Source organism: Tetrao urogallus (assembly GCF_951394365.1).
Source record: "Tetrao urogallus genome assembly, chromosome: 26".
NCBI lineage: Eukaryota > Metazoa > Chordata > Aves > Galliformes > Phasianidae > Tetrao > Tetrao urogallus.
In genome coordinates, this window is record NC_136839.1 from 1979213 (window position 1) to 2006604 (window position 27392).

General features: G+C 43.7%; 2 protein-coding genes across 2 annotated transcripts; one reads left to right on the forward strand and one right to left on the reverse strand.

Moving 5' to 3' along the window:
• Positions 1 to 1407: 1407 nt before the first annotated feature.
• MPP3 (MAGUK p55 scaffold protein 3) lies at positions 1408 to 20087 on the reverse strand (the record flags this gene model as incomplete). Its single annotated transcript, XM_079547197.1, has 19 exons — positions 1408 to 1587; positions 1845 to 1967; positions 2431 to 2539; positions 3324 to 3417; positions 4168 to 4248; positions 4494 to 4658; positions 5051 to 5092; positions 5385 to 5405; positions 6212 to 6276; positions 7044 to 7240; positions 8223 to 8297; positions 9782 to 9867; positions 11248 to 11329; positions 12263 to 12400; positions 12749 to 12829; positions 13793 to 13870; positions 14454 to 14572; positions 17388 to 17527; positions 19957 to 20087. 19 exons carry the CDS (start codon positions 20085 to 20087, stop codon positions 1408 to 1410), a joined length of 2007 nt encoding a protein of 668 aa, XP_079403323.1.
• A 12-nt stretch (positions 20088 to 20099) lies between these two features.
• Positions 20100 to 26527, forward strand: LOC306955659 (G protein-activated inward rectifier potassium channel 1-like; the record flags this gene model as incomplete). The annotated part of the gene is made up of 3 exons (XM_079546995.1): positions 20100 to 20750; positions 25504 to 25720; positions 26052 to 26527. 3 exons carry the CDS (start codon positions 20100 to 20102, stop codon positions 26525 to 26527), a joined length of 1344 nt encoding a protein of 447 aa, XP_079403121.1.
• Between the last annotated feature and the right edge of the window lie 865 nt (positions 26528 to 27392).

Sequence of the window (27392 nt, forward strand, 5' to 3'; positions counted from 1 at the left end):
TGCTGTTCTTTGCAGGGTGATACTTGGAAGTTAGCATTCGGAGAAGATGGACAGACAACTTTTTGGGCTGGAGTTAATGTAGATTCGGAGACACTAAATAAGAAATACGCTTTTAATAAGTAGTGGTGTCAGTTTTGCTGAATGCTCTGGAACAAGAATAACATCACACTGTTAAAAGAATGAGACCAGTGTACCAGAAGGTGTTGTTAGAGGGCACAGTACAGAGGAAAGATTAGAACTCAACAGGCAATGGAAAACAGGAACAAGTTTCAGGTAATACACACCTGCACTGTACTCACAAAATCAATGCGTTTTCTTGGACCTGCCCACCTTAAAAAGCTGCATATTCTTTCTGCCAAGTCCTCCAACAGATAAAATTTCCTCTTCAAGACGTGATGGAGCCAAGTGCCATGCCACAAAGGTAACATAAGGTTGCCTTCACTTGATTTGTAACAAAGGTTTTCGTAAGTGCTGGGAGAATGATGATTCAGTGCTGTAGCTCAGCTTCCTGGCGTTTCAGCCTCCCCTCCTGGCAGCCTTTGCAGAGCTGCTCTGTTGCTGTCCACGTGGCGCCCCAGCAGTTGGCATTTGCAAAGATGCCTTGTAGAAAATAAGCTTCTTCAAGTCATGTTTTACACCATACACACTTTTCAGGTAGGCTAAAGAACGTCCCCGGGTTATGAGCTGGATCAATCACACAGGTATGTTTACAGGTTGCTTAACATCTATCCTGTGCTGTTAGGAAGAGAGCGACTGGGAAAGCGGGCAAAAGCCATAGCTGAGCAGACTAATTACTACCTATGCAAGACAGCCAGAAGCATGGGGAAAGGGCTGAGCTCGAAAAACAGAACCAACAATACGAACAAAAGTCCCACCGCCACCCCTCAGCTGCTAAAACACAGACGATTTACTTGTTGTGCCTAATTAGAAAGGGTTTGCAACCAGAAATACTGAGTGGAAGAAAGCCAGCTGGACATTTAAGGAACTGACAGGGTGAGGGCTCTCTCCCTCGCCCCTGAAGTAGCAGACTTGCTCCTGGATGAAGAATCTTGTTCAGATGCCACACGAGGTCTGGCCAAACGCTGAAGCTTCTAACATCGCTTCAGTGCTTTTGGAGTATGGGACCCTCTGCACATTTTTCCCTTACAAAGTGCAATATTTGCAGTCTAAAAGTCACTCCAGTCTTTTACTAACCTGTTCAGGCTGAGAGTGCACAGCTGGTACTCAGGATTCCAATTCAAGAAGGCAGTATCAGCTTCTGACTTTATTTTTCCCCTGTAGTCTTTACATATTACTTTCTAGAGAGAATGGCAGTTTTGCAGTGAAATCAACACATTTCCCTTTTGTCATCCATATATTTACAAGGCTTTTTAAATAAATTCTTTCCTTTAAACAGATGATAGCAAACTATGACCTAACCCAGCTGACTGGCACCCAAAATGAATCCTTGTTTAGCTTATCTAGCACAGTTTTAAGCTGATTACATGCACTCTGGAGATCTTCTTTCACCAGCGTAGTGTCAATTAAATGCCCATAGTGCTCTTCAATGAATGCTGCTGAATTAATAATTTCCTGCTGCTCTTCATCCTGCTGACCAACACAAGAAGATGATTTGATGTTTTCAGTATGCATCTGTAATTACTTATTAGCATTTTTATGGATGCTAGCACACTACATCATGACTTTGCAAGAAATGAACCAAAGCGTTAGGAAAGGGGAGGAGAGGTCTGGGAGCTGAGATGAAGGAGCAAGAGGCATTAGGGAGGGGGAAGAAACATATGACAAGAGGGAGCTAAGGCACTTCTCTCACACTGCAAAATAGAGATTAAGGTTAGAATACTTACAAGGGGTGTCGAGATTTCTTCTGACACAGGAGATTTTAGGACATTTTTTTTCTTTTCTGGAATGAGGGGCTTCACAAAGATAACATAAGGCTTAAATTCAGGAGTCCTCAAGTGCTTCACTGCCTGTGAACAGATGTATTTTCTTTTCTCATGTCATATTACGTACACTGTGTGCCAGTGATCTGCTCATGCTGGGTTCAACAGTTTCACTTGTGTCACACCCAGGCCTTCATGCCACATCTAACCACAGCATGCTTTCGTTCTTCAAGGAGAAAGTTAATATCAGCATCCTTTCAGGTATTACAAAAGCATGTGAGCATGGTCTGACTGCAGGGACACCTTGCTCTGCACCACAGCCCCAGGAACAAGGACATGAAAGAAGGACAAAAGGAATGATGTGACAGGCAAGTTATGGTTTGCTTCTTGTAACCAACTCAGCCAGCAGCCCAGCCACCTGTCAGAAAGGTGTTCAAAAAACATCACTGCTCTCTGCACAGCAGCCCCAAACGGTGAACAGTGTTTGTTACTCAGGCAGGCAGCATTACTAGAAATATTTACTTTCCTTACAAGAAACTGCTGAACTTACTTCAGGAACCACATCCACCAAACAAACCTTCTTTTTGGCCATCACAGACCGGATTGCCTCAAGACTTGTGCCATACAGGTTTTCTTTGTATTCTCCATGTTCCACAAATCTAAAAAGTAAATGTATGTTTCTTAAATACAGCCCACAAGGCACATTTAACTTTCAACATCTGATAGCTGTTTCCCAAAGTCACAACAGTCAAATATTGTGGAGGGAAGGAAGGTGGGGAAAAAAAGGGTTTCTTTTTCTCATTTTTTCCTTTGGTTGCTTAGTAACAGTTGTCTTCTTCCCATGATACTGCTAGTGAATCAGCACTACTGAAAAACAGGGGAAGAAGCTGCATTGATTCAGTTGATTGCTGTTCAAGTCTACTAAAACAAAGAAGTTGTTTCTCAGATGAAATAGAACAAAGCTGGCAAGGAAATGGACTTGGATTCTTCCACCTTCTGGGAGGTTAGCCAAAATCTGCACTTCTAGGAAACAAGCCTGATCTTACAGAAAGTCCTTCACACTGATGGGCTCAGCCTACAACTCACTTTGAAGTGGAATTATGAATTAAATTTCCTCATGTTGCCCATCATATTAAACAAAGAATAAAGTAGGACCAACTAAGTATCTGTTACTTTCACGAGGCTCAGTTCAGATCAATCATAGGCTTAAATTCTAACTTCTGGTATTCCTACCTCTCCTCTGTTGTTTCTAAGTTGTCTCTCAGTATAATTCTTGCTTCACACTAACAGTCCAAACTGAATAAAAGTTGTTCCTGGAAAACAGAACCCTTCCAAAATGGCTCCTCCAGTTTTTCCTGATTTTGGTATTCACATTACATGACATTTACTTAGCAATATTTTCAAAACATACTCAGTTATATCCGTATTTTAAAATTAACTCACTTGTTTTGCTGCACATCTGTCTCAAATGATTGCTTAGAGACAAAGTTGTATTCGACTCCCTCTTTCTCATGACTTTTCTTTGACCTTGTTGTATCTAAAAGAAAGTGGAAGCAAAGCACAGCACACAGGTCAGCTTCTGCAGACAACGCTACCATCTCTGTTCAGTTTCAGTCATGTTTTCATGACCTCAACCAAGGCAGTCAAAATTAATATAACATATAAGTGACGTTAGTATTTTGCTGTAAACTACATTACAGGATTGAAAATGAAGTTAGTTTGGGTATTGGATTCCTGTTCTTTGAAACTCAGAAAATAAACACAGAAAGTAGATAAAATTCTGCTGTGTTGCCTGTGAAGTTTAAGTATGAACATGCCTGGCTGTTTGTAGAATTGGGTCCTTGATGGCTTATATGCAATCAGACATCTTCCCTCAGAGTTCAAGACTGCTAATATTATGCAGTATTTATTTAAGTTTATTCTCTTCTCAAACACGAAATCCCATCCCTTAAAGTAACAGAAACAAATGCAAACTCTGATTTGATTTGTGTCTGCACTTCCAGCTCCACAGTTAGGCAGATATTCACCCACTGCTGGAAAACTCCTGTTGGTTACAGCAGTTTACATTCTCAGTTATATACAACACATTATGCACGTGCATGAAGTTGTACTCCGATCCACTCAGACTTTTATGATGAGAAAACAATTTCCACACACAAACAGTCAATAGCTGAAGCACTGACTGATCAATGCAATGAATCCCCATTCCCCAGTGCAGCTAGCACTGGGCTTTTCAACAGAATCGATGGAACAAAGTGGCAACACAGTGTCAGTAAATTCTACTCACGTGGAACTGCAACACCGTACTCCTGTGGGTTCTCTGACACAACTTTCTGCTTGAGCTCGTTTAATCTGGCTCCCAAACAACCTAACAAAAAGAGAATGGTCTGATTATTTCTTGTGGGGAAGATCTACTGTAAAGAGAATAAGTTACATCTGTTCTAGCCATTCGATTCATGAGGTCTATCCTGGTGAGGGTTTTTGGTGGTTTTTTTTGTCATTTAAAAGAAGACAACAAAATAATAATAATAATAATAATAAATAAAAAGCTTTTGGAGTGAAGGCAAAAAGGGAAAGAGGAAGGTGATACTCTGGATCAATTCCACCTCTTACCAATCAAAACAATCAGCCTCTGCTGCTCCCCAGGCTGCTGCTGGTACTTTGTGACCTCCTCATATGTTAGGAGCTCTGCAGCATCTGCCTGCTCTGCCTGCTTTGCTTCGGTAGGATTGTTCTCCTTCTCTTTACGACTTAACCTAAAGCTCCTGCGTAAGCCAGCTGTGGAGGAAAGGCAGAAGAGGCACTGAACCATGTCTCCATTTATTTCCACTGTCGAGCTTGTTCAGCTAGAAGGTACTGCCTTTCAATAGAGACATTCCCTCTAGTATTTTTCTTTTAATAATCAAATGACTGCACATATGCTGATCTGATCCATGACCAGTCTGTGCATCAGGTAGAAAACCAAGCACCCCCCATCTATGCCAAAACCTCCTCAAGTCACCTTGAGCTGCTGAGCACCGGTTATGCAAACGTCCAATTAGCCCTTCAGACAGAGATAACTAGTTCACAAAGTATGTGAAATTAACTCTATTATTAATAAAGAAAATTAGCATTGGTACATTAGTTTGGAGTTTTTTCTTGCAGGGAAGAAGTGGATTTTGGTTTCTCACCTATGTAATGTCCATTGAAATATCCCTCACAGTCACAGTCCTCTGCAAAGAAAGAAGTGGGGAGGATGTGGGGAAGAGAAGGGGGGAGAAAAGGAGGAAGATACCTTAGTGCCTGCTGTATGCATCTGGGTAGTTGGTGAGGAAAGGGATATTTGGAAACCATCACTGCTTAACTCAATCCAAATTAAATTAGTTTAAATTGTAAAATCAAGATGAAACAGCTGTATGAATAAGCTCCATCTACTGCTCCCTTTGCTTGAGGGCTTACCAAATATTTTAGGAAATGAATTGGCTGGTTACCTTCAGACAGAAAATGATTTAGGAGGGCACCTACCTTTATCAGAAGTCTGATCATCTGCAGTTAGCATGAAAGACAGAGTTGATAAGATTAAAAGGCTGACAAATGACTGCATAGAATTAGAGGGAATGGAAAGGAAGGTTCCTCTGTGTTTTATTTGCTTATCAGGCTTTTATATCTCAAAAAACATGCAGTAATGTACCCTTATCAATTGATCAAAGACTTTTTTGCTAGGATTTAGTAGTAAATGATAATAATTTTATAATAAAACCTGCTTAATTATCTCGATGATGTCTGAATAAGTAACAACCCTCATTAAGTGCCTCCTAACATTGGATGTAACTGATACAGGAAAGATTAACTTAAATGACTCATGCTGCATTATAATTCGGTTGAGCATCTGCCCTCCACTTCACAGCACAAGAGCACTTCTCCACGAGATGTGCCACAGCATCACAGGACAGAAGCTTGCTTCTAGCACTGAAGGAGGACTATTTCCAGATTCCTGGTCTACATGAGTGTGGCACCATGCAGCCCCATGGCTCTCCCACACCTCACTAACAGCTGGGTTATTTGAAGTCAACACGAAGAAATTCTCAAGTATCTAAAAAACCACCTAAGGCCTCACGTTCTTGAGAGCAGGAAGAGAAGGTCAGCCATGATTTTAAGCCAGCAGGCACCTGTAACACTGGATAAAGCTCAAACTGAACTCTTCCCATGTGGCAACTCATATCTACGTAGATCAACCAGTGGCAGAAAACACGGGACAAATACAAAAGTGCTATTATTGAAAACACATTAAAAACAAATCCTGAGAAGTGAAAATCAACTATAAAATCACTTCAGGGACTGAACAGACTTACATAAGGGCTTCTTCACAGTTCTGGGGTTCGGCTGGGTGCCCATACTTCTTCTGTACGTCAGTCGTCTAAAGAGAAAATAATTAGATTTTAACCATTAAAGCTTCACATCAAAAAGAATTTATAGTGTAAGTTACACATACATCATTGAAAACAAAGAACAAAATGGCATTTTTCCTTGAAAAAAATAGAAACTGTTTCTGATTCAACATCTACAATCAGAGAAGACGCATCCAGCAACGTGGAGTAAGAATCACATGCGACCAAAATCAGGTCCCTTCTTAAATCTACAGCTGTCCTGCAAATAAAAGGCATCAGGAGCATTTTTTTGCTTTGTTTTCTAAGATACCTTTATCTTACTGTGAAAACAGAAAAACCTTCTAGCCCTGATGATATCTGGGTCTAAGCTGAAGACTCTCTTAGGAACCAGAAGAAACATCAGCTACACTTTTTCTTGCACAGTTATTTAATGCATAAACTAAAGACTGTTAGAATAAATCCTCACGCTATGGAAATACAAGTCTGTGAAACAGTCTGTCTCCATAAGCCAAGAGGTTCAAGGACATATATTCCACGTTTGGTCTCAGGCCCACTTCTATAGCAAGTGCTTCTGTTCTCATGCTACAAAGCACAAACCAGCTGGAAACCACCCTAAGAAAGCTGGGAAGTTCATTATATAACTGGGGAATACGAAACCTTCTAGCACTGTCCTCCAAGCATGGCATGATTCTGCCCTTTATTTCCTGCAAAAAAAAGAGAAAGCAGCACAAAAACGTGTGATACCATATGGTTAGTTCATAAAAACAATAAAAACCTGTAATCTTCATGGACAAACCTTTCTTGGAACTGCTTCGAGGGGATCAAGCCTGCTCTGAGGTTGGTGTCTCCAACACGCTTTGCTTGCCACCATGTAGGATCATCTTGGCTTACAACCTCCAGGATGTGTCGTCTCTTAAAGGGCAAACCAGCCTCCTGGCAGGGAATGGCTCTGTCTTCTTTGGGATTATAGCAGAAAAGGGCCCTCATAAACACCTTCAAAAGAAAGTAACGCATCCTTTCTTCTTGTCCTTTTTGGAATTACAGCGTACCTTAAGAAGGTGCTTTTCTGACAATAACATCATTAACTAGAAAAATATATACACTTTTTCTCCTTCTTATGCTTTGTGGTACTCAAAAATATTGAATCCTGGTAAACTGCACTTGTATTTTGACTTGCTCATGCAGAAAAATAAACTAACTTCCAAGCACCTACTCAGTCATTATGTGTTGTCCCTGTGCAACGTGAAACTCAAAGTCCCAATTAAGCACAGCCTACCTAAACACAAAATGCAACACAGGAAAAATAGAAGGGGAAAGAGAAAACTATAAACAGGGATTTATGGCAAAGTAGCTTTACTGTGAAGGCTGTACTTATAACATTTCTTTAATCAACATCTGATACTTAACTTTGGATTTGTATCCTGGCACTACTGCATATATCAGAGCAGAAATATTTCTAGATGTAGTTTGAGGGGTTCCAAGGAAGAATTCGTCTGCAAACAGCAGGGAAGTAGGGAGGTTGAGAAGGAATCCTGGAGGGGACCACTGACACAACGAAGTCATTGCTGATAAAGGAGGCCAAATGCAAAGGCCTGATATGGCCAAGTGACGAACGCAGCTCTGTTGGAGGGCAGATCTGTTTTGACTCAAGTGAGTGGCAAAATGCCCAGTGATAATGGGCAGATAACAGCTGTCACAGCAAGAGGAGACTGGCAGGAACACCAGGCTTAATTATGCAAACCAAAAGCAGCAGCTAGATTATGAATGACCACGTGCCAGGATAAGGACAACAGAATTCACCCAAGTACTTACACTGAGCAATACGGCACAATCTTTTACGTCAAGAAGGGGCTCTATTGTCTTTTCAGTTACATTATGGGTCTCATTCTGTGATGATTCTTACTGAACCAACAGGAATCTGAGATAAATGCAAGTATGAAAACAGTGCTTTGGTATTCTACCAGGCTCTGCATACCTTGCTGTCTTTTAGACGATCTTCTTCTTTGATGGCTGGAATTATTTTTAATGTTATCGATCCCTGAGACTGTGCCTGAGAGAAAGGAAAACGTTTTTTTACTTTGAAATCAGTGTAAGGACAATGCAGACGATCCAAGTCCCAATTTAGGAGCCAGTCAGTCTTCTTCTCAGAACTTTAACAGGCAAAGCTAATCCCCTATTTAACTGTCATGATGTTCCATGAATCTTCCACAGCACTGTAATCCCCTGGAGACACCAACAGTAATCCCTCAGCTAGAATCTATTCAGACTTGCACTAAAATTCTTTCATTTCCTTTTAGCAATCACATTCGTTTCTGGATTACAGCTCATGAAGTATTAAAAACTTCCATGGCTTTTAGTTTGATACCAACTTAGGTTTTTGAAGCCTGAATATTTTAAGGCTCTTGGCTGAGAAAACAGGTGTTTTCCCAGGTTGCAGCTCTTTTTTCTTACTTGTTAGGGTGCAAATATAAACATTCCCTAAGTAAACACATCCAACTCTAAACATCTTCGCTAAAAAATGTCATTTGTTAGTTACAGTAAATTAAGAAGTGATTGTAGGTGCTTGAAAATTCAGAATAGGTTCATCTGGTCTATTTTTAGACACATTCCCTTGTATGAGATAACTGTCCTAGAGGAGCCTGTTACTCTGCACAGATAGAAATAGAAAGCAGGGGGATCAGCGTGGGCAAACAGTTGTAGGTCTTCTTCAGAAACAAAACATAGAAAGAAAACTATCACAATGCAGGCATTTAAAATAGGGCAGACAAACACTACCCCAGGGTCCCCCCAAATCAGCTTCATACAAGATTTCAAAGTACAGTTTTGGTTTCTTCCCCTGAACCAAAAGCAGTCATTCTCCTCATCCAGTACAATTCAGTACAAATTTAAGTTAGGTGATGGAACTGATGCCAGAGACTTTCAGCCTCTTAGCTTTGCTTTTCTTCTCACTGCATCACTGACCCCACTCAGCACAGGAGAGAGGGAATCAAACTGCAAGAGGGGAGTCAGAGATGAGTAAGAGCTGGGACACTTCCTGCAACACAATGGGATGACCACAGATGTAGGAGTTCAGAAAGACTTAAAGATTTGTGGCTTTGAGCAGCTTGGAGCAAGAGCTTGAGAATCTGCTAGTAAAGGACAGACTGACAGCACTAATGGGCACACAACTAACTTTCTTCAGCTTCCTGGCATAACCACATCATGAATAAGCTGCTTTTCTATTAAGAATACACATTTAATTTGCAATTTGCTTGTCATAAACAAAGCATGAAAGGAATGTTCTTGACAAAGCAACACATAACTTTATATTTGTATCTTACTTGGTACCGATTCAGTTCCATGGAAGTTTCTGAAGTCAAAAGGAGAGGACTAAATAATCCACGTTGAGAAGAAAAACCCTTATTGTAAAGACAAGCAGGGATTCCATCTGTTAGCTCTACACACACATCTTAAGCTCAAGGTTAAATTTCAGCATCTATCATAATTACTAGATCACCCAATAGAAAAGATCTCGAAACAGAAATCAGTGCAGACCAAAATCTGACTTATTTCTTCGGGTCGTTTGTGAAGCACAGCAATACCATTGACTTCTCTCAGTTCATCTCCAACGTGGACAAGACCTGAAAAGAGAAGTAAGTTAAAGCCTGTAGAACAGAGAGCAGCTCTCCTCTGACATCTGACCCAGGTTAATGCCTGTGCCTTCCTCCTCTCTCTCTCTCAACTTAGTGGATTTCCCTCTACAGCCAAGTGCTTCTGCTGGCAGTGTGCTCTGAAATCTCCTGCTCTTAATCCACGTGGCAGTTCTTTTCATGCACCAGAGTCATAAAGACCGGAGCAGGGAGTGGATATTTGGCAAGATGCTTTGGAAAATCACCTCCTCTACATTTGGATCAGCACAAAGAATGAAAAACTGCAATAGCTTCCCAAGGATGATCAAATCCTGTACCATCAGGAGACAGGTGCTGGCTATAAAGACAGGAATAACGTGGCTGTGAGCTGACAGATCAAAACCACGCAGTCCCAGAAAGATTGTTGGACGAATCAACTTGATTTTTAAACAAGCCACGAAAAGGCCCTTAAGAATTTTACATTTGCTTATCTGGTTAAGTAAGAAATACTGCATTTGTGCACAGTATAACTACTGTTCAGTGACAGAGAAGAATTTGTGAGCAAAGGAAACAGCAAACAACTCACAACATACTGAAAACACCAACTACACCAAGATGTAAGATTGAAAGTTAAAACCCCCCTCTTTTCTTTCCTTTTCTCTGATACTTACACCTCCTCCTCCCATCTCTGCTGGCATTTTTCCTAGTGGTTATTTTAAACAAAAATGTATCTAATTAAAATAATAGATTCCTGATGAAACACGGAAATGCGAAGCACAGCTCCACTCATTTCATTACATTTATCAGATTATGCCAACATGAAAAACGGTAACAGTCAAGAAAAAAGCTGTAATTAGCTAATATTTTTCCATCACAGTAATTCATTAATTTTGGGATTGTATTACCTGTACATTAAAAAGTACACGAGGCTTGGATTCTATAAATCACACGTAAGGCCAATTCAGCTTATTGCATAAACTCTGAACAAGCACCTTCTAGAGAACAAAGTCAAACACCACGTGAATTAACCCTGTAGAATCTGGAAGCGTGGTGCACAGCAGCCTATGGAGGGAAGTCTCTCCTGCCACCAGGCACTTGAAATTCAGCTGCCAAGTGAGCCTGCCATGCAGGTTCCCCTCCCAGTCAGTGAGGAAGAAAGGCAATTCCAACACTGGAATCCCATTCCAAGGCCTGCTGGGATGATTAATTCCCCAGCAATGTAAGTCTCCCTCCACTGACTGCACAGAATACACGTTCCAGTTCAGACTTGGCATCCAACAGTTTCCTACTATGAATTAAGTGAATTAAGTGAGCCCTATCTTTTTCATAAAATAGTCAATGTGTATTTTAAACACCCATGCCCAAAGAGCTGGTTTTGCTCACGAAATTTACCACTGCGATCAGCTGCACCACCTCTCATGATCCTTGCTACAATCACAGCCCCTGTATGCTCATCTCTTCTGATGGTAGCTCCCTGAAATAAAGCACAGCCCCCCCAAAAAAAGAAACCATCATAAGAAATTTGCTTAGGATATACTGAGCAGTGAAATAAACTACGTCTTCTAAACTGGAATTCATTTAGAATTCATACAGATTTCGTCTTCCACCTTCACAGCTTTCACTGCTACTGAACTTTAGCTGGTGGCCACGTCACAGGGCTGCAGGAAAGCCCAGTGCTCCCTCTCTGTCTGATCACTGTGCTCAGTTTTACATCACACTGTCATGGTGGTGATATATGGACTGAAGCACACAAAACAATACCTTGCAAAGCGCTTTCTTTATGTGTCTTCTGAATCTTTATACAACAGAGCCACTCCTGCTATGCATAAAGGGTGAGGAAAGCCAAGGAATTACAGAGTTTTATGAGTTCTTTAAACCTCCAAGCTCTGCTGGCAATATAAAACTTTAATCAGGACTTAAGCCTCTGCTCTCTCCCACTATCTGCTGTCACACACAGTTCCAAAAAGCACTGCAGCAGACCCCTGCCCCACTGTAATTATTTTTTCTTAGGAAACCATTTCTTTCTATTTGTATCTTGTCAATATACCGTTCATTTACAGCTAGTAAACACACTCCTAAAATACATCACTGACACTCGTGTAGAGGAAGGTATTCACTCATTGTATGCTAGCTATGACAAGAATTACTGCATATAATGAGCATAATGACTTTAACATACAGTTTCCTCAGAAGTAACATTCCCAGCAAGTTACAAACACGTCTATACAGTGTGTATTCAAAACGATGAATCTGTATTTACCAAAGTTCTTTCAGGCAGTTTTACTTCAAAGCACTCTCACTTTCTGTAGAATCCCTGGTGGTGCCCTTCATGCACCTCCTCTGTATTTACAATGACTCCGTGCCAACACAGAATGTTATGACTAGATGTGGATTATCTGATACGTACCAAGGGCTCTTTATTTTTCACAAGCCGAACAATTTTCACCGATTCTTCATCAAAATCATCATCAAAGTTATCTGGCAGAGGTGGAAGGACAGGGTCGAAGTTCTTCTGTGCTACAGTGTCATGAACTACAAGCATTGCCTGCGTGAACCAAGTAAGAAACAGTAACACAATGGAGCAACATCATGGCTTCCAATTCTCACCTTCCAGACATGACAGCAAACATAAAAACAGACACACAAAGAAAGAGAAACATCCCCAAAAGCTTGCGAAAATCCTACACATAAGCCCTGAAGCAGGAATAGGTGGTTTCTTACTGGCCTTCTAGATAACAGTAACTGAAGAAGTCAGTATTTGGTGCTAAAGGCTTTTGCTTTCTCTTAGGATTGTCCAATGTAATTTTCCTGTGCAGAATGCTGTTGGAGTTATGCAAAGAAACTTGAGCAATTCTCTGGTGTGTTTTGGTGGTTTGTTTGTTTGTTTCTTTACCCTGAGATGCGGTGTTGACAGCAGCTGAAGCAGCTCTTTTTCTTCATTATTCACTGGCGCAGTCTGCAATTCTTCTATTACCTTCAAAACAAAAACGAGCAACTTCTAAACAAAAGGTGTCCATAATTCCATACAATCCATACAGAATCCATAAGCAGTGCATGAAAAAAAACCCTCTGGTGTTCGCTCTGCAATAAAGCACTTCAACACTGTTTGCAACCAGCTGGCTTTATTTGTGTGCATCATGCAACAAAAGTTTCCTTATCACCCTGCAAAGCCTGGACACCCGAACACATTCTGTGAACAGCAATGCAACCTGGATTGTAACAGTCTCATGTCCTTGAGATGGAATTCCTAAGTGGAATATTCTGATGTCTCTTGCTGCCTGTCCCACAGGAAGAACATTTAATATCATGAGGCTGAAGGAGCTGGGAATGTTCAGCCTGGAGAAGAGGAGGCTCAGGGGAGACCTCATTGCTCTCTATAACTTCCTGAAGGGAGGTTGTAGTGAGCTGGGGGTCGGCCTCTTCTCTCGTGTCATCAGTGATAGGAGCAGAGGGAATGGCTTCAAGCTACGGCAGGGGAGATTCAGGCTGGACATGAGGAAGTATTACTGTTCAGAAAGGGTGGTCAGGCACTGGGATGGATGCCCAGGGAGATGGTGGAGTCACCGAGCCTGGGGGTGTTCAAGGAAAGGCTGGATGTTGTGTTGAGGGACATGGTTTAGTGGGAGCTGTTGGGAATAGGTGAACGGTTGGACTGGATAATCTTGAAGGTCTTTTCCAACCTTGGTGATTCTATGATCATTCCTCTGCTCTACTTGTGGTCTGCCTTCACTGGACACATGACACAGTATTTTTGACATTTCCTTGACCAGCTATGAATAAAATTTGCCAATAGATTTCCAAGAGAACTGAGGAAGAAGAGAAATACCTTCTCATATATCCCATACAAATACCCACAGAACACAACGGCTTTGATTTGTTGGAAGAGTGGATTTAAAGAGAAAAGGGATAAAAAAGGAGATCAGGAGTTTTTACTCACATCTTCAACTAATCCTGCTGCGCTGTGCAGAACAGGAGTTGGACTCTGTCTTTCATAATGCCGGAGCTTTTCGTGAATCTGAAAAAGATACAAAGCTTCTTAAAATAAATAAAAACATTCCACCTACTTTTATTTGTAACTTTTCTGAGATAAATATCAGAAAAAATCACCTCTCGGGGTTATTTTTCATCTATGAGGTGTTGGTTTTGTTTGGTCTTCTTTTTGCTAATGCTAAGGAATCTGTTAAAGCTTCTGCAGCACAAGGGAAAAATGAAGTCACCTCATGCTGCTTTTCAGCTACTGGGTACAGTACCTGCTTTTTGGCAACTGCATCAAGTAAACTATGAAGTGTTCCTAATTTGACTAATTAAACTAATGAGATGTAACTAACTACTGACCAAATCTTACAAACAGCCCTTCTCATTTGATTCCCATCACACAACTCAACATGAACATCTAATATCAGGCAGAAATGGTTTTGTTTGAACAAAGTATCTTGATTTTCATTGCATTTTCTTCACGTTGACATTTAAATAAATGTGTGTTTTGGTCAACACAGAATGCTGCACAACACCAAATTAGATTTGGCAAAGTTGTGGATAAACCAAGGAAACAGAGAATAAATAACCAGCAAGGAAAATGTAGATTGATAAACTTTTACCTTCATCAGGTAGCTGAGACTCTTTTCACTGAAGACATCCTTAAGGAACCCCATTTCCTCCTTATGATTTGAATCAGGTCGCAGCTGAGATGTCAAAAGGGCTAAAGTTTCGTGTAAGCCTGCGTTTAAATTCAAGACAGAACAAAAGATTTTGTAGAAAGCACATCTTACAGGTCCCTCTACTGCAGGCTTAATGTCAACTACATCTACTTGGGTACCACCTTGATTGCTATTGTCTGCACAGAGGTGGGTGCTTGTCGCCCAGCCATTTTTAATGCTTCCTTCTTAAGCAGTAAATGCATCTTGAGATACAACACACATCACTTTACAGCCAAAGCTACAAAAGCAACACCTTCTAAAGCCACTATTTTTGATCTTTTCCCCTTCACGTATTCCCTTTGCTTCTGCAATGGCCAATCCTCTGACAAACCTGAAGTTATCACAGTTCCAAAACAGACATGGAAGATCACCGAACCACTGCCTTTGTGCCACAGCCATCAGCTCTGCTTCCCAAAGTACTCTGCTTGCAAACATTATCCTGTTCTTTCTACCTCTAGGCACCTTTTAACTCTTAATAACTTCGTTCAGCTCCATTTTTCACACTCCTCTGCCCCTGTATATTCCTTCAGGTGAACTGCTATGAAATCTAGTTGAACCATCTTCATTCTATCTTATTTAACTGCAGTGTGAGTTCATTTCCTGCATGAAAAGCACACACACACCAGGGTTTCAGTCACTGCTCTGTTGAAAGCATGCAGATTCATTACCTGAGTCTTCCGAAAGCACTGGCATGGCTTTGTTTGTAATCTTAGACACAAATGTTCAACTTAAATCAACACGACTGCTTCTTCTTTCTGGACTGAGAGTCAGAGGCAGTTCTGAAATCAGCAAAGATAAAAATCTAAGTTCAAGCACGTGAGAAGAAGGGAGATCATGTAAAAGCAGTCATTTACCACTATACATTTTTCTGTTTGGTTTAACCTGAGTCAGGCACAACCCTGCAGTTGTTCCGCGCATGCAATAACACACAATAAAGTAAGATACTGTGTTATATAATAACATCTTGTACAAAGCTGATGGCAAAGTGAACAGATGCTTCCCTGTTCTATTCTCAAGAGAGCCACAGCTTTAAAAGGCCTAAAGAGTCATTGAAAAATGAAAAGAGAAAGCATGATACAGAATGGAAGGCTGAAAACACTGATCAGCACCACATGCACAGGAACAGAGTGTGCAGGATGATGCTATCATGAGATGTTCTGGCATTCCAATGCAGGCCGTGCTACAATTAGAAGCAACTCATCAAAGCTAGCAGGAGTCAACCTTGGGCATGGTAATAAGGATGCTACAAAAATTACAGCTGACTACAAAAATCCGTTGTACAAAAAAAATTCCATTGGATGCTTTTATAGCTGACTTCTCTGGAGGGCAAATGACTCCGGAAAATTTACATTTCAAAGAGCAAAACTGAATCATAGAATCATAGAATGGCCTCGGTTGAAAAGGACCTCAGTGCTCATCTGGTTCCAACCCCCTGCTATGTGCAGGGTCACCAACCAGCAGACCAGGCTGCCCAGAGCCACATCCAGCCTGGCCTTGAATGCCTGCAGGGATGGAGCATCCACAGCCTCCTTGGGCAACCTGTGCCAGTGCCTCACCACCCTCTGGGTCAAAAGATTCCCCCATAATATCCAACCTCAACCTCCCCTGTCTCACTTTAAAACCATTCCCCCTTGTCCTGTCACCATCCACCCTCACAAACAGCCGTTCTCCCTCCTGTTTATATGCTCCCTTCAAGCACTGGAAGGCCACCATAAGGTCTCCCTGGAGCTTTCTCTTCTCCAAGCTGAACAAGCCCAGTTCCCTCAACCTCTCCTCATAGGAGAGCTGCTCCAGCGCTCTGATCATCAAAGCAACACACTTATTTAATTAACTTTCAAGGCTGTTTCTACTACACACTGCTTTACAGAAATAAGCACGTTCCATCCTCTATCCCTCACTTCATGCCGGAACAAACATACACCCAATTCATTCAACCAGTTTGGTTCATTCACTACTCCATTTCACTTGACATTTACTTAACGTGTTCTCTGATCATCAATAAAGTCAACTTTAATTGCCTGCTGTCTTTGTTAGAATACGTGCCTCCCCCAGCCACACTTATCGAGCACCAAAACCAAAGCAAACAAACTTGTCTTCTAGACTCTTAATCCAAAAGCATCCAGCCCAGGAGCCTGGAAAACTGCTTTAACATCTCAAAAACCCAACAGAGAACTGTGGGTCACCGGACTGGTGTTAGAATGGATGTTTCTCCCAAGGGACGATCCCATGCTCTGTAAAACCCCACCAGGCTGTGCTGCTGGGCTGAACGCTCAAAGGAATGCCGTGCATCCCGTGCCCAGCCATAAACTGCTGGTGTTCTCAAGGCACTAAACTCAACCCCAGGCACTCGGCACGTTGCAAGGGAGGCTGAAAAACCAAAGTGCCCTTTTTGCCTAAAATCCCCCACCCCGTGCCATTGAGTCGTTTTGTAGAGCGCTCTGCTGGACGAGGCCTGCTGCCCACGGGCACAGCGACGGCACAGCCACCACCTGAGGGAACGAACCTGCTGCGGTTCAGCCTACGGCGGGCTCCTCTAACCTACAGGGCCGAGGGGTGGAACTGCTCACGCCAGAAGGCGGACATCAGCCCAGCGAGGGGAGAGATCGCTCGGAGCGGACGGCGGCTGCAGCACGGCACAGCTCCATCCCGCTCCGCCCGCACGCCCCGCTCCATCCCCGCACCCCCGCACCCTCAGCCGTGCTCTGCAGTCGCCTCTCGGCCGCCCCGAGCGCTGCCCCGCGCCGCTCTCCACCAGCGCATCCCCGCACCTCAGAGCCCGGCCCCGCCCGCCCGCAAAATGGCGGCGCCGCGGTCCCTCAGCGTCACAGCCGTTACCTGCGGTGCGGGCGCGAAGCCCCGCGTTGCGCTGCGCTGCCCGTCCCGACGGAGCAGCTCCCGCCTCCCACGCTCCGCTGCCGGCCGCGCTCATGCGCTCCGAGAGCCGCTGACGCACCGCCCTCCTCCCCTCCCCCGAGCTGCCGGGGGGGCGGTGGGAAAGGCCCTCAAGACGAGGGCTTTGAGAGCCCGCCGCCTCCCTGGGCAGCCCGCGCGGTGCTGTTACCTTTACTGTCAAGAAGTTTTTCCTCATGTGAGACCTGCTGTGTTCCAGCTCGCACCCACTGCCCCTCGTCCTGTCGTTGGATGTCGCTGAGAAGAGCCTGGCTCCATGCTCCCGACGCACATCCTTTGCATATTTATAAATATTAATGAGGTCACCCCTCCTTCTCCTCCAAGCTAAAGAGCCCCAAGCTCCCTCGTCAGGGAGATGCTCCACTCCCTTCATCCTTTCTGCGGCTCTGCTGTCGGCTCTCCAAGCAGTTTTCTGCCCTTCTTGAATCGCGGGACCCAGAACTGGACACAATATTCCAGATCTGGTCTCACCAGGGCAGGGGAAAGGGGAGGAGAATCGATCTTTCCCTGCTAACCTCAGCCCTGCTAACGCACCCCAGGATGCCACAAGGGCACAGTGCTGTAAGCTGTACCCACAGGTCCCTTTCCTCTATGCTGCTCTCCAACAGGTCAAACCTATGCTAGTAGCTGGGGTTGTTCATTGCCCAGCACTGTAAAGAGCAGCGGAGTCATAAACGCTGGATAAGACCTCTCAGATCCCCAGGTCCAACCCCAACCCATCCCCATGGCCCCAAGTGTCACATCCCCATCATTCTGGAATACCTCCAGGGATGGTGACCCCCCCCACCCCCTGGGCAGCCTTTGCTGGTGCCTGACTGTTCTTTGGAGTAGAAATTGTCCCTAATGCCCCACCTGAACCTCCCCTGGCGCAATGTGGGGGCACATCCTCCTTCAAACACAAGAACATCAGGTTGGCCACGACTGAAGGTGGCATCTACAGGCAAGCTGCATGGGTCTACTGCTGGTTAACCTCAAACCCACCCTGCTGTACTCAGAGCAATCTTGCTGTTCTGGAACACAGCTTCACCAGCACACGTAGCGGTGAGCAATGAGTGCATTGCTGAATAAGGCACGAAGTGCTGCATTTGTGCAGTGCAAGCAGCCCCTGCACTGAGCAGCGTGCTTCCCCCACAAGCTGGAGATTCACCTTCAAGGAAACTGAATCCCTCTTCTGTTGAACTGGGTGACCACCATCATCTTCGAAAGCCTGAAAGCATGCAGAACTGGCAATAAGCGAGGCAGGAATTTTAGAAAACCTCAGTTTCAACTTTGATGTCTACAGCCTTTGTACGAATGTAACCCATAATCTCTAAATAAACTCCATCTAGTTAAGCTGAATCTGTCTAAAGTGGGATTTATGTCACTGACAGCAAGCAACATCCAAAATAATGCTCCCTCCCCACATACTTGTAATCTGACTTTAGATGTAGCATGCAGAGATTGAGGAAGAGTTTAAAAAAAAAAAAGAGAGAGAGAAAGAAGAGCAATGATCCCTAATGTCTTAATAATCATTAAACCATCAGGGCTGACGTGTTTTGTCCTTGCGTATTGCTGTGGAAAGGATTGGCTGAGGACGTTTGAGAGGTTTGGGGGATTTTTGTTTTCCTTTAAGGAGATGGGTGATGGAAGACATTGCAGAGTGAGAGAACAATAAAAGAAATGCAGACACTGCTCCCCAGGGCTGAAGATGGAACAAACAGGCTTCTATCGTGTGGTGTGAACATCTTAAAGATCCTTCTGTAGCACACGGTAGAACACTGACATTAAACTCTGCACACACTAATGGCTTATTCAGAACTGAAGCAACACACAATTACCAGTGATTATAGGCTGTTTTCTAAAAATGCCAATAAACACCGGCCACTATTTTGTAATGAGAATGATTTGCCAAAAATCAGGTGTTGGAATGAGTGACTTGAATTACAGTGCTGCTCTTATGTAACTGAGAATTAAAATACTGATTATTTTTGAGGAGGAAAAAACACTTTTTAAATATTAATATGCTGGGCAATAAAAATCACTAGCCTAACCCCAATTAGAGCTTCTAACACAATAATTGCCAATTTCGGATCTTTTCTGTCCATTAAAAAACATGAGAACTGCATTAAAATCACTTAAGCTCTTAGGGAGCTCTTCTGAACAGCATCTCTGCTAATTGGACCATAAACACAAATGCACAACTCGTAGATGTAATTACTATCTAATTCTGATAGATAAGACCTCGTTTGCCTTTGCAATCTTTATTTTCATTTAAACTCAGGCTAAGCATTAGCATGATCGCATCCCTTTAAACGCTGACCTATTTCAGGAATTCCCTTTAAAATCCCGGAGCTGCCGGCAGCTCGGCCTCTCGGCGGATGCCTGGCTGCCGCTCCCGTCATTATTCTCACTCCGCTACCCGGCTGCTACAGCGAGACGAGGTTGGGATACAGCAGGGCGCCGGCTGCGTGGACCAAAGCGGGGCTGCCAGGCGCTGGGAGGGGGGAAACCTCACTGCCATCCCGATCCCCTGGGACTCAGCGAGCTCCGCTCCGCCCCGCTGCCGCCCACCGGCCCGGCTCTCCCGTCGGCTGCGGGCAGCGCCGGCGGCGGCTCCGGCTGAACGGGAATCCCTGCATCCCACATCCCGGCGAGGGCATGGCTGCAGTGAGGAGGAAGTTCGGCGATGAGTACCAGGCGGTGGGCCCGGCCGCTGCCGGTAGCCGCAGAGAGCGGCAGCGCTTTGTGGACAAGAACGGACGTTGCAACGTGCAACACGGGAACCTGGGGGGTGAGAGCAGCCGTTACCTCTCCGACCTCTTCACCACGCTGGTGGATCTCAAATGGCGTTGGAACCTGCTCATCTTCCTGCTGACCTACACGGTCGCCTGGCTGGTCATGGCTTCCATGTGGTGGGGCATTGCCTACCTGCGAGGCGACCTGCACCGGGCACACGATGACACCTACAGTCCGTGCGTGGCCAACGTGTACAACTTTCCCTCCGCCTTCCTTTTCTTCATAGAGACCGAAGCCACCATTGGCTACGGGCATCGCTACATTACCGAGCGCTGCCCTGAGGGCATCGTGCTCTTCCTCTTCCAGTCGCTGCTGGGCTCCATCGTCGACGCGTTCCTCATCGGCTGCATGTTCATCAAGATGTCGCAGCCCAAAAAGAGAGCTGAGACCCTCATGTTCAGCCGTGCCGCAGTGGTCTCGCAGCGGGATGGCAAGCTCTGCCTCATGTTCCGGGTCGGCAACCTCCGCAACAGCCACATGGTTTCTGCCCAGATCCGCTGCAAGCTGATCAAGGTGAGGCCTGGAGTGGAAGCAGGATGAGGCAGCAGGTTGTGGTGGGTGATGCTGGGAGAGCACGGGTCGAGAGAAACCACTTGCCCCAAGAGCAGCCAAGCTGCCCTGAACCCCCTTTTTGTCCCTCAGGGGGGCTTTCACTTGTAGTTCTTTACCCCATGGGTCCTGCCTGTGGCCTTCCAGCACTGCAGAGCTTGAGTGGAAAAGCCTTTGATTTTTACTGCTATCTATCTGTTAAGCACTGACAAGGGTCAGTATAATTCAGAATGCAAAAAAAGGACTGGAACTCAAATTCAACTAATAGATAAATAGAGGAGGCAGAACTGTTTGGCAGCCATGGGAGACCTCAGATATACTGGGCAAGAATAGAATAGGAGGAAAATACTGTGTGGTTGAGTGGCATGTCGAGAGGAAGCAACAGAACAGCTCAGAGCAGCTGTGCCTTGTCACAGGGGCATGCCTGATGGGCTGCATCAGCAGCTGAATCCTGATGATTATGTTAATTTCAGAATATGAATGTCATAAATGTTTCATGTTCTCTGTGGTAATCCTCTTTTCGGAGCAACTGCTTGGCCATTTTAATAATCTGCAGAAACAAGCCTGATACAGTAGCTGATAAGACAACAGTAAATGTGAAGGACTGCTTTTCCTCTGCTTTGTGCTGAATGCTTGACTTAGCTGCTAATTTTTCTTGTCAAAGAATTCCTTTTAAAATGGAGCTCTACTAAGATTCAAAAAGCAGTTGGATTTGTACATGAAAAAGAACTGCTGAGAATTACAATGGAGCATTTTTGTAGGAATCAGAAAGCCAGATAATCCATTATTTTTGCTGATTTCTAGCACCGAAAATGATCAGAAATCCTCCTTTAAAGTATTTATTTCTGGCCATCATCCAAGATGGAATGCAAGTCAAAGCAGAACAGGAGCAGTTTCACAGCTGTGATTCTTACACTGATGGCAATTCACTGTAAACTTCTTTTGAAATGACACACTGAACACACAGCCTGGTGCACTGCTAATAATTCTATCGCTGCACAATGCTGGTTTGTAGAGAAAACAGGAGAGCATTTGATAAGGACTGATTCATCTTACAATAGCTGTTTCACACATTAAGCAGTGAATCCCTGAGTAATACCTGAGCTCTTACAGCTCTTACAAATGATCACCAATGCCCTTGATTTGTCTTCAAGCTTCTTGGCGACCTTTGGCAAATCAAAGCTATTGCCACAAGAATGTTGACAAGTAAATGTACACAAGCTGCACACTCAGTGCTCACTACAAGTGGTGTCTTCTAGCCCACAGTAGCCCTCAGCTTTCTTCTAAATCCTCACCAGTTTGTTGAGGTGCCCCTTGAACAGGACATGCTGTCCCAGCAGAGGCAGCAGCTGTTCCAGCAGCAGATGAATTTACATCAGCTGCTTTGCAGCAGCTTCCTTTGTGCATCCTGTAAGCCCATGATGGATGTGATGTAACTCCCAAACCATCTCTCTGTAGCAAGTCCTGCCTGTTTTGTGCTCTGTGCTTCCTGCAGTGCTGCTGACAGCTGATCTTGCTACACTCCTGTGTTGGATTAGATAGCAACATGTTTACTTGTGTCACACAATGTGAAGGAGTGTGCCTTACCCCACTTTGCCATTGAGATAGGAGCTGTATTTAGTATTAAGCTTCATGTTTCAGTTGGACTAATGGAGGTCTTACCTTTGTTTAAAAAAAAAAAAAAAAAAAAAAAAAAAAAAAAAAAAAAAAAGTACACCAATCTAAGTCTGTCTGAGTGGCATTTACTGCTGGCATGACAAATGTCCTAGGATATTCAGTGGATTTCACTGATAACCATCATAATGTTGGTGTGATAGCTTTCCATAGAGTTTTCCAGCTGGTAGCATAGGAGAGCTTGATTTGGAAAGCTGAGGAATGTAGAATCCAGTGGCAGAAAGGTACAGATGAATAAATCTACACACCTAAGGAGTTTGGGTTTTTTCTTCATTGTGAGGCAATTAACCTTTGGTGCAACTCACGTAGACCTTTGGATTTCCCAACTGTTGCCACACTGAAAATCAAAGCTGGGGCATTTCTAACTATTTGTGTCCTGGTTCAAGTGTGCATTCATCTGTGAAAGTTATCTGGCTTTGTGGGAGGTCAAAATAAAGAATCTCAGCCGTCCCTTCCAAACTGCTGGCAGTTTACAGTCCTGTGCTGCCTTCTGTGCTCCTGTGAGGACAGCTGTGTGCAACAGAGGTTGATGGCTGGAAGTCTTAACGTGTGAGAGCTATGAAACTCTTTGTTTAGGATCGTTTATTTTTACTTAACAAATAAGCTCCTCTTCAAAATTCTCCATGCTCTGCATAAATCAGTCCCGTGTGCAGGTGCTGAATACCTCAAGCACAACCTTTTGCTTTCCTCCCAGGTCTGTTACCTCTAATCATCCTCACCGGATTTGTTTACTTCAATCAAATCAACTCAGTAGACTTTTCCCCAGAGAAAAACTGTTTGTAGATGGAAACAGATCATTCAGGCAGTGATTTGTGCAAATATGCACATCTTTGGTAATAGCATTCTATAAAACTTCGGGGAAATTTCAGGCTCACGTGTGGTTCATACAGTTCATGTTAAGCCTTGTTGCCTTGGAGCAAAAATTGTACTCTGCCAGCTGAGTTGTGCACCTGCTGAACAGTAGCCAGGCAACAAAACCAGCAGTGTTGTCTGCAGCCTGGATTGCAGCTTCCCTCAAAAAAAGACGAGGGATATTTTTGCAGTAGTTTGATTGCACCTTTGCATGTAACAGTGTCACAATCGTAAGTAGCAGGGGGGGTTGATCCCTTTTTCTTTCCTACTGCTCTGTTTTACCTTTCAAAGCACTGTAATACCTGAGGACACTTTTAGAAGCAGTCAGCTGATGTGTCCCTTGTCCTCCTCAGCCGTGGAGAAACCATCTCTTACCTAAGGGACAACTTTGGTTATTTAGATAGGAGGAGATACATTGAGATACATTTATTTACTTATTTATTTTGAGCAGAAAACCAAACACATAACAGATAAATAAAACAATGCATTGTAGTGTATTGCGTGAGTAAGGCTCAGTACTCCACCAGCTATCTAAACTGGTTCAGGAATCACAGTAAATGCCAGGCAGTTAGATATTCAGCTTTTTTAATACACCAGAAATCAGAGAGACAATCTCAAAGTACAGCTGTTGCTTGGGATTTGTTGTTGTTAAAGATAGAAACTTTCTTTTCCCTGAAGAAAACCTATTAGATTGGAGTCAACAGCAAAACTGCTTGCTTCAGCTTGTTCCCCATCACTAATGGACAGAGATTCCACGTAATGGAACCAACACATTTATCAAAACAGACAGAACAAACTAGCAGCTACGCAATTATCTCTCATTCATGATCAATAATAAGCTTCTCAAACAATCACGTGCTTTCTAATCGAGCAATAAAACAGAAAGGATTTTAAATAATAGGATCTTAAATAGGCTCTGCAAAGCTTTAATTTTAACAATCAGTTTCCAGCAGTTTAAAGCCATCAGTGGAGGACCTGCCTGGTCAACTGCTGCATGTTCTCAGTTGTGTTTTGAATGCTAGGAAAATTTTAGGAAGCTAGAAAAAAAAACAACAAAAAAACACCTAACCCATCAGTATTTTTAATAGACCAATGAAATGATGCAAATGGGGAACTTAGCTGAATAACACCAATAAGAAATACCATGTGGTATGTGGCATGTAGTAATTGGGAAGGGAAGCATCATTAGCATTATCATCAGTAACACTGATTCGGACAACTCTGTGCAAATGAGACTCACCAGATGTGCTTTGCCATTACTATGCTGCTTACCTTAAAGTCCTTACATGTACATCACAGTTTCTGCAAAAGAAAATACAAAAATAATGTAACGTGAATCCAAACAATTCATGAAAGCATGCCTAACTTGTTGATTCTGTTCTCACCAATGGGAACTTTTGCTGCAAGATGTCCATAACAAGCATCTGCCATAAGGAGGAAAGTGTGGTACCTGATATTATTGTCAGTGATTTGTAAAATATGTATAATGGCACAATGGTGTGGAGCCCTCAGTACAAGAAAGACATAGGTATTTTGGAAAGGGTCCAGAGGAGGGCAACTAAGATGATGAGGGGGCTGGAGCACCTCCCCTGTGAGGACAGGCTGAGGGAGTTGGGTTTGTTCAGCCTGGAGAAGAGAAGGCTGCGGGGCGACCTCATTGCAGCCTATCAATACCTGAAGGGAACCTACACCTCTTCAAAAGGGCTGACAATAGCAGGACTAGGGGAAATGGATCCATGTTGAAAGAGGGAAGATTTAGGTTGGATGTTAGGGGGAAGTTCTTTACAAGGAGAGTGGTTGGGCCCTGGAACGGGCTGCCCAGGGAGGTTGTGGATGCCCCGTCCTTGGACGTGTTCAAGGCCAGGTTGGACGGGGTCCTGGGCAACCTGAGCTAAATGTGTATGTTTGGTGGCCCTGCTAGGCAGGGGGGTTGGAACTACATGATCCTTGAGGTCCCTTCCAACCCGGGTGATTCTGTGAAGTCTGTAGATGATGATGAGACCATGAGGTGGCACGATAAATGCCAACACTGGTCGTATCTATCAACTTCACATGCAAAGCACTCCTATCTCTACACGATGACCCAATGCAGAACTAATAATGTTAGCAGAGAGGCAGTTTTAAATTCCATTGCATTGCTCCTTGTGTTTTGCTTCACACAGTGCTTACTGAGCTGTCTTTCCATCTCTAGTCCCGACAGACACCAGAGGGGGAATTTCTGCCACTAGATCAGTGTGAGCTGGACGTCGGATTTGGAACTGGAGCTGACCAGCTGTTCTTGGTTTCTCCATTAACCATCTGTCATGAAATTAACTCAAAGAGCCCCTTTTTCTGTCTCTCACAAAGATCGCTAAGAAGCGAGCAGTTTGAAATAGTTGTCATCCTTGAAGGAATTGTTGAGACTACAGGTAAGACACTGTAACGTGGTGACACGTGTGCTCTAATTGTAAGTCTTTGTCTTCAGTCTTGGCAGTTGTTGATCCTTGAATGCTCTGTAACATCCTATCATAAGATATCAACCTTCGTTGGTCTGCACCATGCTAAATGGCTTTCTTAGCCATAGGGTTCTGCACTACTGATTTAAGAATACATTTGAGACACTCTCTGCCAGTTCCTAGCTGGCCTCTGCAGGCATGTAGAGGAGCACAGCATTCTTATGTGACTCTTGTCCTAAGCTGCATCCCTGGTCTACTCACTTGCTTATGTTACAACGTCATTCTCTTGTCTCTGCCTCCACAGGAATGACTTGCCAAGCTAGGACCTCATATACGGAAGATGAAGTTCTTTGGGGTCACAGATTCCTCCCAGTGATGTCCCTGGAAGATGGCTTTTTCCGTGTCGATTATTCTCAGTTTCATGCTACATTTGAAGTCCCCACTCCTCCTTACAGCGTCAAAGAGCAAGAAGAAAACCTGTCTCTGTCGTCCCCTTGGAACAGTCCTGTTGACAACAAAAGCAGAAAAGAAAAGGTTTGTTCACTTGACTGCATTGATATCGCAGAAGAAAAAAACAAACTCCCTTTTAAACTTCAGAAGATTAGCTCAAGAAAGGAAGACCTTCCAAAAAGAGTCCTCAGAATGAGTTCTGGTAACGCAGGGAAGACTTGCAGTACTGGGGATCTCCTGAATATTCAAGAAATGAGTTCCATCTCCAACGGTGAAGACGGTGATGACAGGATACAGCTGAAAGCCTTAAAAATGAATGCTGAAGCTTAGACTCAGTCCAGAAGATGCCTAAAAGTATGCGTGCTCTGAAGATGAAATTGGAAGATAATCTGCCTGCCAAACTTTGCAAAATAAACTCTGATCACCTCCCTTAAGAGCAGAAGCATATGAGTCATTGTTCACAAACAGCATTCAAGACTGCTAACCTGAAGGAGTTTTTGTATAGTAAAGAAATAATTAGGTTTTCCTACTTTCTGGAAGGATGATCCCTTTTGTATAATTGTTCTGTACAGATCTAATTTACGTAGCCTAATAGAAACTGGAGAGGCAGTAAGGTTAGACTGTTGTGCCAAAGAGGTCCCTGCCCTGATGCCGTTTAGCAGCATGCTCATTGCAAATCAACACTGTCTTCCGTACTCGTAGATGCTTTTTCATGAAGCATGGACCAAATCCTTGGAGATCCTTTGAGATCATCCCTAGAATTGACAACCTTCTCTACGGAAATGACCAAAAAGATGTCAGTGAAGATTTGCACCTCAAAGTGCTGGCATTCAGTATCTCTTTAAAGTGTTACACGGAGTTTTCTACATGACTAGCTTGAATGAGAGGGAAAAAACACTCTTCTGGTTTTAAAGCTGAAGCTGCTTGCCTTACTGAACGTCAGGATACGGTGAGAACTGGAACCCAACTCAATCCCAACACAAGAAGGACGCTGAGCTGTTGGAGTGGCTCCAGAGGAGAGCTGTGAAGATGACCAAAGGGCTGGAGCACCTCTCCTATGAAGAAAGGCTGAGGCAGCTGGACATGTTAAGGTTAGAGCAGGCTCCAGGAAGACCTTATCATGGCATTCCCACACTTGAAGAGAGCTTATAAGCAGGAGGAGGACTGACTTTTTACGCAGTCTGATAGCGATAGG